The 11,100-nt window shown below is 40.5% G+C and overlaps 4 protein-coding genes across 5 annotated transcripts in view; 3 read left to right on the top strand and 1 right to left on the bottom strand.

The window, feature by feature from the left end:
* Positions 1-1,465, top strand: part of ugt5g1 (UDP glucuronosyltransferase 5 family, polypeptide G1) — a 1,822-nt gene extending 357 nt beyond the window's left edge. For both annotated transcript variants that reach the window (XM_077742431.1, XM_077742430.1), the window contains one exon: positions 1-1,465. This exon is cut by the window's left edge. In XM_077742431.1, the coding sequence (XP_077598557.1) occupies positions 1-1,358 (1,358 nt within the window). In that variant the 3' untranslated portion in view covers positions 1,359-1,465.
* A 1,240-nt stretch (positions 1,466-2,705) lies between these two features.
* LOC144213946 (uncharacterized) lies at positions 2,706-5,926 on the top strand. The gene is made up of 6 exons (XM_077742670.1): positions 2,706-2,748; positions 2,817-3,140; positions 4,249-4,575; positions 4,763-4,894; positions 5,312-5,358; positions 5,442-5,926. The coding sequence occupies exons 1-6, from the start codon at positions 2,706-2,708 to the stop codon at positions 5,559-5,561; spliced, it is 993 nt and encodes a 330-aa protein (XP_077598796.1). The 3' UTR covers positions 5,562-5,926.
* A 468-nt stretch (positions 5,927-6,394) lies between these two features.
* rbm4.3 (RNA binding motif protein 4.3) lies at positions 6,395-9,424 on the bottom strand. Its single transcript, XM_077742617.1, has 4 exons — positions 9,350-9,424; positions 8,515-8,937; positions 7,270-7,938; positions 6,395-7,107 (listed from the first exon to the last, which is right to left on the bottom strand). The coding sequence occupies exons 2-3, from the start codon at positions 8,921-8,923 to the stop codon at positions 7,310-7,312; spliced, it is 1,038 nt and encodes a 345-aa protein (XP_077598743.1). The 5' UTR covers positions 8,924-8,937; positions 9,350-9,424; the 3' UTR covers positions 6,395-7,107; positions 7,270-7,309.
* A 570-nt stretch (positions 9,425-9,994) lies between these two features.
* tifa (TRAF interacting protein with forkhead associated domain) lies at positions 9,995-10,763 on the top strand. Its single transcript, XM_077742183.1, has one exon. It carries the CDS (start codon positions 10,107-10,109, stop codon positions 10,695-10,697), a length of 591 nt encoding a protein of 196 aa, XP_077598309.1. The 5' UTR covers positions 9,995-10,106; the 3' UTR covers positions 10,698-10,763.
* Positions 10,764-11,100: the final 337 nt, after the last annotated feature.

Below are 11,100 nucleotides of genomic sequence, written 5' to 3'. Positions count from 1 at the left end.
CCACCATGTTTGAAGACGGCGCCAAAAAGGAAGCCTACAATCAAATCCTTTTGGAGGTAATGGAAGGCCGCCGATCTACGGGTTTCTTCTCCGGGTTTTCCCGACGGCGTTCGCTTACCCGCATGTTGACGGCGGGCCACAAGGATCTAGCTCAAGCCGTCGGCGCCATTTTGGACGACTCAGATTTCATGGATCGATTACGGCGAGCCAGTTTCGACTTGATGTTAACCGACCCGGGTTTGACAGTAGGGGTGCTTCTGGGTAATTACTTGGGGTTACCCATGGTTTTTAACGTACGGTGGATTAATAACGGCGAAGCCCACTTCGCCGTTGCCCCGTCCCCCGTCTCATATGTCCCCGTCCCCGGTAGCGAACTCCCGGACGCCATGGATTTCTCAGCCCGTCTCCAAAACGTTCTCCATTCCATTTACAGCTTGATAGAATTCCACTTCTACATAAGCCCCGCCTACTCCGAGCTCCTCCTTCGTCATTTTCCACCCGGGACGGATTTATTGTCCTTAGAGCAAGAGGCAGCTATTTGGCTTGTAAGGTCTGATTTTGTGTTCGAATTCCCTCGTCCAAGTGTCCCCAATGTGATCCACATAGCCGGGTTCCAGTGTGGGGAGCCACGCCCCTTACCCGCCCACTTAGAGGCGTTCCTACAGAGTTCTGGAGAACAAGGCGTGGTCCTGATGACTTTGGGGACGCTAGTGTCGGCTTTGCCGCGTCACATGACCGAGGACATCGCCGCCGCCTTCGCCCAACTCCCCCAAAAGGTCATCTGGAAGTTTAAGGGTGAAAAACCCTCGTCTTTAGGGGACAACACCCTCCTAGTGGACTGGCTTCCTCAAAACGACCTTCTGGGACACCCCAAAATCCGCGCCCTAGTGGCCCACGGTGGTACTAACGGCTTGTACGAAGCCATCTACCACGGGGTTCCGGTTTTGGGGATCCCGTTACTCTTCGACCAGTTTGACAATCTAGTCCGTTTGGAGGTCCGCGGGGGTGCTAGGGTCCTCGAACCCAAATCCCTGACCCGAGACGGCTTCCTGAAGGCCCTGAGGGATGTTGTGGAGACGCCGTCTTATAGGGAGAACATGCAACGGCTGTCCCGTCTACATCGCGATAGGCCGACGCCCCCTTTGGAGACGGCTGTTTTTTGGATCGAGTACGTCGCCAGGCGAAAGGGGGCGGAGCATCTGCGTCCGGTCGGTTATAGGCTGCCGTGGTTCTCGTATTTTTGCTTGGACGTCCTCATTGTGGTGGTAGTGGCGGTTGTGGCGGTCGCCACGGCTTTCGTCTGCTTTTGTAAGGCCATATGTGGGAGGGGCTTAGGGAAGAAGAGCAAATGTGAATAATTCATTTGTCAGATTGCATATTTAGATTTTCAGGTCTTATCGTGAATACGTCTTGTAAATATCAAATTAAAAATTGGACTCATCCAATGCATATGAAGACTGGTCTTAATGAATTAGTGACAAACTTAAGCTTTTTATATATGTATATGTATATGTATATGTATATGTATATGTATATGTATATGTATATGTATATGTATATGTATATGTATATGTATATGTATATGTATATGTATATGTATATGTATATGTATATGTATATGTATATGTATATGTATATGTATATGTATATGTATATGTATATGTATATGTATTTGTATATGTATATGTATATGTATATGTATATGTATATGTATATGTATATGTATATGTATATGTATATGTATATGTATATGTATATGTATATGTATATGTATATGTATATGTATATGTATATGTATATGTATATGTATATGTATATGTATATGTATATGTATATGTACTATATGTATATTAATATGTATATGTACTATATGTATATGTATATGTACTATATGTATATGTATATGTACTATATGTATATTAATATGTATATGTACTATATGTATATGTATGTGTATATGTACTATATGTATATGTATATGTATATGTACTATATGTATATGTATATGTACTATATGTATATGTATATGTACTATATGTATATGTATATGTATATGTACTATATGTATATGTATATGTACTATATGTATATGTCTATGTACTATATGTATGTATATGTCTATGTATATGTACTATATGTATATGTCTATGTACTATATGTATGTATATGTCTATGTATATGTACTATATGTATATGTATATGTACTATATGTATATGTCTATGTACTATATGTATGTATATGTACTATATGTATGTGTATATGTGTATATGTATACATACATATATATATATATATATATATATATATATATATATATATATATATATATGTATATATATATATATATATATATATATATATATATATATATATATATATATATATATATATATATATATATATATATAGATATAGATATATATATATATATATATATATATATATATATATATATATATATATATATATATATATATATATATATATATATATATATATATATATATATATATATATATATATATATATATATATATATATATATGTGTGTATATATATATATGCACGCACAACCGCCCTTAAACTGCGCCTCCATGATGCAACGCCCTAATTTTTTTCTATTGGAGGCGGAGTACCCTCATAACTCGGAGACTCTTCTTTACATCACTCCGCCATTGATGTCAAAGACCCTAACAAAATCAGGATGTTCACACTTTTCGTCCTCATGGCTGCCCTTTCTCCTGTCGGTAAGTCCTGATTTTTTTTCCCCAGGTAAAAAGTACAAAACTGGAAGGTACCTTTCGCCGCTTTTCAGATGGGTCGGTGCTTTTCGCCAGCCTGGGCGAGAACGTCAGCCTCCCGTGTTACTTCGGATCGGGCGCCAAGTACATGGCCTGGTACAAGCAGGTGGCGGGTGACGAGCCTCAGGTGGTGTCCTCTCTTTACGTCTTTTCTGACAACTCCTACAACCACCAGAAAAAGACGGACGTCGTTAAGCGGATGACGCCTCATGTCGGCGAAAACTTCTTTCACCTCAACATTTCCAAAGTACAGATTTCCGACACGGCCATGTACTACTGTGGGCATAGCGCCCTCAACATCGTGAGCTTTGACACCCGCATTTTTTTGCTGGTGAAAGGTATGGCGCCGTTTTGAAACATTTCCAGAAGACAAAAAATGGGCGTCCCGGAAAAAAAATACTACTAATAGTAGTAGTAGAAATAGTTGTAGTAGTAGTAGTAGAAATAGTTGTAGTAGTAGTAGTAGAAATAGTAGTAGTAGTAGTAGTAGTAGTAAAAATAGTAGTAGTAGTAGTAGAAATAGTAGTAGTAGTAGAAATAGTAGTAGTAGTAGAAATAGTAGTAGTAGTAGAAATAGTAGTAGTAGTAGAAATAGTAGTAGTAGTAGAAATAGTAGTAGTAGTAGAAATAGTAGTAGTAGTAGAAATAGTAGTAGTAGTAGAAATAGTAGTAGTAGTAGAAATAGTAGTAGTAGTAGAAATAGTAGTAGTAGTAGAAATAGTAGTAGTAGTAGAAATAGTAGTAGTAGTAGAAATAGTAGTAGTAGTAGAAATAGTAGTAGTAGTAGAAATAGTAGTAGTAGTACAAATAGTAGTAGTAGTAGTAGTAGTAGTAGTAGTAGTAGTAGTAGGAGTAGAAATAGTAGTGGTAGTAGTAGTAGGGATAAGTTGTAGTATTAATAGTAGTGGTAGTAGTAGTAGTAGGGATAAGTTGTAGTATTAATAGTAGTGGTAGTAGTAGTAGTAGGGATAAGTTGTAGTATTAATAGTAGTAGGGATAAGTTGTAGTATTAATAGTAGTAGCAAAAGTTGTAGTATTAATAGTAGTAGCAAAAGTTGTAGTATTAATGGTAGTAGCAAAAGTTGTAGTATTAATAGTAGTAGCAAAAGTTGTAGTATTAATAGTAGTAACAAAAGTTGTAGTATTAATAGTAGTAGCAAAAGTTGTAGTATTAATAGTAGTAGCAAAAGTTGTAGTATTAATAGTAGTAGCAAAAGTTGTAGTATTAATAGTAGTAGCAAAAGTTGTAGTATTAATAGTAGTAGCAAAAGTTGTAGTATTAATGGTAGTAGCAAAAGTTGTAGTATTAATAGTAGTAGCAAAAGTTGTAGTATTAATAGTAGTAGCAAAAGTTGTAGTATTAATAGTAGTAGCAAAAGTTGTAGTATCCGCTTTGCAAACGTCGGCTTCCCCTTTACGACGAGGTCATTCCACCTGTGTTTTTAGAGTCCAGCCGCCTGGCCGTGATCCAGCACCCCCCCTCCATCGGCGTGTCCCCCGGGGGTTCGGCGGCCATGAACTGCGTCATGCACCCCGGGAGCAGCGAGGGGGGTAGCGTCTACTGGTTCTGGAAGGCCTCAAGCACCTCCCACTTGGGGATGCTTTACATCCAATCAGAAAGCAGCGCCGGCTGCGTCGAGACGTCCAAGACGGGATGCATTTTCATGCTGTCCAAGCGGGACGTGGCGCCGGCTGACGCCGGGACGTATTACTGCGCCGTGGCGTCTTGCGGCGAAATCGTGTTCGGGAACGGAACCGAGCTCGCCATCCGAGGTTTTCAAAATAAAAACAACAATATACCGTATTTTCAGGACTATAAGGCGCACTTAAAAGTCTTAAATTTTCTCCAAAATAGACAGTGCGCCGTATAATCCAGTGCGTTTTACATATGTGAAAATATGGTAATCTGATTTGGGATTTTTTGGGTTTTTTTTGGGTCATTTACGGGTTTTTTTTTCAGATGATAACCCGCAATTTTACACCATGATGGCCCAGTGTCTGCTCGTGGCCTTCCTGGCGTCTGTCATCGTCAACGTCTTCTTGGCCGTGTTTCTTTGCAAAAAATGCCGGAGGAAGAAGCTCACCCACATTGGTAAAAGTCATGTTATTTTCTAAATAATAGTAAGAATAATTGTAATTGATAAAATTAATACTTTTTGGCTTTATAACACAAATTTGAGCAGTTGGAAGGCAACCATGATGACCATAATTATCATATTTTTCGCATATAAGCCGTATTTGACGCTAATAATGTGCTTTTGGTTCATACAGTATCTCAGAAATACTATATTTAATGATTTTTTTCTTCAGATTTTGCCTTCAAAGTAAAAGATTTGTACTCCCTATTAAAACCATGAACATGGATGTAAAAATTGTGAATCAGAGAGCGGCTTATACGCGAGAAATTGTAAAATTCAACAGTTTTAAGGCAATTTTAAGAGTGTGGTTAATACGTGGGAAGGCTTATATGCGAGAAAATATGGTAATTTTCTAAATCTAAATTTCACAGCGGAAATCCCAGAGGGAAACACCCCAGAAGTAAACCCGGACGACGAGGTTAGCTCACAAATTTCCCGTTTTTTTCCCTAAAATTTGGATACATTTTTTACATTTAAAATTGATTTGGTTTTTTTGGACAGAGTGGGGATGCTTTACCGTACGTGGCCCTGGACTTCAAGAAGAGACAGGGCAACAGCAGGAGACAAAGGGACACCGAGGACAGCATTTATTCGGGTGTGCGACTCAAATATGCAGACTAATTCGTTTTTAAGACTATAAGTTGCACTATAAGACATTTTAATGCAACATAAGAACAGTTTTTTTGTATACCAATCATCTAAAATTAAAAGAAAATTAAGGATGTAAGTTGCTAGTTAGCTGGGATAGGCTCCAGCACCCTCTGCAACCCTTGTGAGGATTAGCAGTACAAAAAAATGAATGAATAAAAGTCAGTTTGACCTAACTATAGAAAAAATATGTATAAAAATTGTGACTTATAGTCCGGAAGATACGTTAATTCTGAATGGGTTGTGTATTATTGCTAAAAAAAAAATGAAAAAAATCAATTTAAAATAAGCTAATATTTAAAAAAATGAAGAAATATTGTTGTGAATTTTAGTTTTGCATTCACAAGAGGCCATTTTGTTTAATAATTCTCTGGATTTTAATGTTGTAGGACATTTTAAATTGACTGTTTGCTTAGTTTTTTTTGTATTATTAAGGCATTTATTAAAAATTATGTGGGTGTATGTCCTGTTTTCTTTTGAATCGGGGTTATTTGAGGTTTTTTGTCCGCTAACAGCGTCGAGCAGGAAGCGCAATTGTCGCAATGGAAACTTCCAAAACAAGAAACTGTGGCCAAAAGTGGTACGCGGGTGGTCAATTCTCACCACCACTTGACCCAAATAATACAACCCGCATTTTAGGCCATTTTATATAATCAGTTAAATACTTCAACTATTCCAGAATGTGAAAAAACTGACTCTTACTACCCTCTTGTGGACATAAACCGCATTTCTCCAAACATAAACGTCATCAATTGAAATCGTATTCAAACTAAGCTAATAAAAATAATTAAGCACTCAAAAACAAGTGAGTTTAAAAAAACAAAACTTTATTCATGCAGATCAAACTACACCAAAAGATTAAACAAACGACCATTTGTCCATGAATTCTAATCAACATAAAATACAAAAAAATACTAAAAGGAAGTCCTAATAATCAGGTTCCTTTGAGGGCTTCAAAATAAAAGCCAAGTACAAACAGTATGAAAACAATGGAAATAACGTTTGACATTAACTCACATAGTTTTGACTTACCTGTGAATTCAGTGGGAGGGGCTTGTTTTTTCATTTTGACCACGCCCTCCGCCAACACTATAAAAATTGTGGGAGTGCAACCCGCGCATAAGCCACAAACGCCAAGTCAACAAAAACTAATTTTAACGGGAATAACAATAAATGACCTTTTTTTTAAACGAAGAACTTTTTCTTAAAGGGCCACACACGTTATTTCGAGCGGCTTTTAATCGGGTACTGCCGCGTGACGATTAACGCTGACGATTAAAAAAAATCGATTTAAATTCCCCCAAATAATCTACTTTATAAAAAAAAAAATAGAAATATGAATTAACGTGTTTACATCACAATAAAACAAAGATTAGTGTCAAAAACTTGTGCAATAACAAGAGAAAAGACGTCGCCATTTTGGGTCCCGTTGCGATGCAGGGGGGAGGGGTAACGTAAACGCTGGCGAGCGTCGCCGACATCCGACGATGGCGAGCGGCGACGCAGACGAACGACCATCCTGAAACGAGAGCAAAATCAAAGAGTGAAGGACATCCTTCCGATTGGTCCTTTTTTTCTCGCCGCCTTGGAGGGGGAGGAGTCAAAAATCTACGCTGGCGACGCCCTTCCTACGACGGCGCGCTTTGCGGTACGATTTTCCCCATCCCCCGACTATTCTCACCTTCGCTGCCAATGCAGGGGGCGGGGCTTCTCGTGGCTTATTAATAAGCGTAGCGAGCAGGGGGGGGCGGCGGCGGTGGGGGCGGCAGCCGCCCTTCGTAGGGGTCCCTGGCTCGAGGAACTCCGTACGGCGGCACCCGGGAAACGGGGGCGATATGGGGGCGCTCGAAGGCGTAGCCGTTACCGTTATGGGGGGCGGCGACGGCGGCGTTCGGCCCCCGATGGTGGGGGCTGCGGTCTCGGCCCATGTACGGCGAGAAGGGCGGGGCCTGGCGACGCTCGTACGGCTCGAGTTCCGGGTTCATGAGACGGTCTCGCGCGACGCCGGGAGGGGGCGGTGGCGGCGGGGGAGGTGGCGGCGGACCCCCGGGACCCATCCCGTAAGGACGGGCTCGGTACTTTTCGTAGTAATCGACGTAAGCGCCGCGATTGCCTTCGTAGGGACGCTCGGGGAACATGGCTCGCCGTGGGGGAGGGGGTGGCAAAGGGGGGGCGGGGTAACCCCCCGGGCCCATGGGGCGGCCTCTCATGAAGCCCGGAGGGGGGGGCTCGGGACGGTTGCCCATGTATGGTGGGGGCCAAAAGCCGCTGCCGCCGTCTGGGGGAGGAGGATAGTCCTCCTGGTCGTCACGGTGACGGCTTTTGGATATCTGCACGTGGATGCGTTTACCTGGGGGAGACAAATTAGAAGGTTAGAATACAGGTTGACCATAATTCAAGAAAAAAAATGCTGTTTGGAAAGTTGCGCTAGGTTGAAAAGGCTAACGCAGGGGTGGGGGCAATTTTTTTGGGCCCGGGGGCTACGTTGGCTTTACAAATTTGACAGGTGGGCGGGGTCAGCGCGAGATACTATACATATAAAAAGTGTATCTGTTAATAGTACATATGAAACATAAATAGAAAAAAAAGGATTAAAGTATTAACATGCTCATTACTCATCATTAAAGTAAAAAGTATAAAGTTCAAAGTCAAGTTAAAAGGAATGTATTAAGATATATTTAACATTTATTACAAGTTATATTCAGGAATTACATTTAACATTTACCACGTAATAACAAAAACGGAAGTTGTTACATATTATTAACTGCGTTACTTCCGCTCATTTAAATTAGCATATGAAATAAACATTTCGTCCAGACATTTAAAACGGATTTAAATTTAACATTGAAATATACAATTAATATCATTTTTACTCTTTTTAACCAAGCGCAACTTTAAAAAATCTCCCCCCATACGCAGTCCTTACCTTGAAATTCAGTGTTATCGATCCCCTGAATGGCGTCCATTGCCTCATCCGAATTAGACATATGCACGAAGGCAAAATTCTTAATAATGGAACACTCTGTAACACTTCCATACTCTTCAAACAACGCACGTAATTCTTCATCCATTCCTTTTTCCACGTTAGCCACATGTAGCTTGACCGCCCCGTAGTTTTTCCCATGGCTGGCTTCCACGTTGATGGTCCAGCCGTGAAGTTTGTGGAGGTGAAGCGACTTGATAGCTTTCGTCGCAGCCTTGCGGTCGTCCATATGCACGAACGCGAAGTTCTTGACAATGGAACATTCTGTAACCGTGCCGTGCTCCGAGAACAATGCCGAGATTTCCTCCTCTGTTGCCTCTTCGGGCAGGTTGCCGACAAATATTTTTACCATTTTTTGTTAACAATCTATCAGAAAAAAACAGTGAAAGAGGTGGAAATCACTTCCTTATTGATTAATCAAAATCGGAAACTGGCTATTAAATGGCCCCCTTTGTCTCCCCAAAATGGCTGACGTCCATTCATAACCCTAACCCATTATATTTAGCTGGCAAAATGATTAAAGCGTTATTCCAATATGTTAAAGTAGATGTCTGTACGACCTTTGGTTTTGTTTTTTGGGGGATTTTTACGTAATTTTAATGTCTCCATCTTGCTGAAGAAGAGGGGAGATGGCGAGCGACCTAACGGTGCCGTACTAGCGACAGGCGCTTAAAAATACGTAAACAAAACCCCATTAAATTAATTTTGGAAGGAGCCAAATGCGTCTAATTATTAAAAGTTCATAGATTAAACATAAGAAAGAGGGTTTTTTGCCTACCTCAATAAACGCGTCGTAGCCGGTAGGCCTCCACCAATGAGAAACGCAGCCTCACTTCCGCTTAATCCCGATTGGTCCTTTCTAACACTGCCCTCTAGTGTTCGGGGTCAAAAGTAAAGAACTTGAAAAATAAAAACCTCGAAAGAAAATTATTTTTTTTAATACTCGGGCATATACTTTTTCAGCAACCAATCTACCCAAAGAGTTCAATTATGTAAAGTATTATAATAAAGATGTTTTTTCCTTTGTATTAGTCTGTTTTTTGGTGTTTTTTGGGATGTGGAAATTAATTAATATGTATTTAGTTATTTTCTGTGTGGAAAAAATGGATTTGAGATACGAGTAAATTACCATACAAGCTCGTATAGTAAAGGGTTAACTTCACTCACGAGGGAGTCATGTCACATTGTTCCTTTCAACATATTGCGCCATCATGTACTTCCCACTCGCTTTTATTATGACACCAAATTACAACATATCACTTTAAAAGCCATGTTATATCATTTAACTTGAGTTTCTTCCTATCAAATGTCAACTATGACGTTTACCACCCACATAATAATCTCAAAACACAACAAACTCCTGCATGCCTCCCTTTAAAAAAAAAATCCCATGAAGGAAGTGGGCGGAGCCTCCGCCCTTGAAAGAATCCCAACAATTCTGATGAACTCACTATTATCGCAGCATTGGGGCCAGCGTGAGGTTAACACATCCAAAAAAACAGTTCTCTTCAAATTTTCTTACAGATATCTTCACCATGGACGTGTCCCAGAATTTAGAGACAGAAGAAGACCTCCTGACTTGTCTCCGGATCTGGTTCTACCACCCCCAACAGCATCGTAAAGGTCCTTACAGTTTTCTCTCACTGGGTCATCCACTTAAACACCCAGCTGATGAACCCCTCCGCATCGGAAGGGACGCTCAGTCTTGCACCTTCGCCCTGGCGGACCCCCGGGTGTCACGGAAACAAGTCGCCCTACAAGCATTCCGCCTTCCCGGGACTTCCGAGATGGTCTTCAGCTTGCAAAACCTGTCCCGGACGGTTAAGGTGACCGTGAATGGTTCGGAACTGGACTTCTTGGAGAGGATGGATCTACCCGGGAAGGCCTTGGTTCGGTTCTCGGACTACGAGATGCTGATTGTCAGGGAAGCGGGAGAAGCCAAGCAGAGTTTTGAGATAGTGCTAGACGTCTTAACTGTACCCCCTTCTCAAGAAACTTCCAATTGGAAGCCTAGTACTTTAGATATGGTGGACAGTGGGACACAAGAAATCCAGCCAATAGAAGCAAAGGTTCCATCTGAGAGTGACGAAAGATATAGCTCACTTGAAATCCCGCCAATTTTGTGAAATAATAACCTTTTTTTTGTCCATAAATTGTGACTTTGACTGATTAAAAGTATTTAAAACATTCAATTGTTGTCTTTTATCGGTTAAATCAGTGCTGTCGCCACACCAAAGATGGCCGCCAAGATAAAATGACAGATTATCGCTTAGTTGGACTCTGTTGGATGATTTGCTGGTATTCTTCCTTATTCAAATTGGACAGTTAGGATCAACAAGTCATACATTAGATACCTCTGCGAATATGCATTTTGCAATTTCCCTCGTATAAGATGCCCTGATTCGCAGTTTTTAGTCCATATTCATGGTTTTAATAGTTCAAATGTGTTACTTTGAAGGGAAAATCTTGAGAAAAATCATTGCAGGTGGTATTTCTGAGATATTTTATGATTCAAGATTTGTTTGCTGG

Source organism: Stigmatopora nigra, chromosome 20 (genome assembly GCF_051989575.1).
Source record: "Stigmatopora nigra isolate UIUO_SnigA chromosome 20, RoL_Snig_1.1, whole genome shotgun sequence".
NCBI lineage: Eukaryota > Metazoa > Chordata > Actinopteri > Syngnathiformes > Syngnathidae > Stigmatopora > Stigmatopora nigra.
The sequence above is the reverse complement of the archived record's forward strand: the minus strand, read 5'-3'. Positions and strand labels throughout refer to the sequence as shown.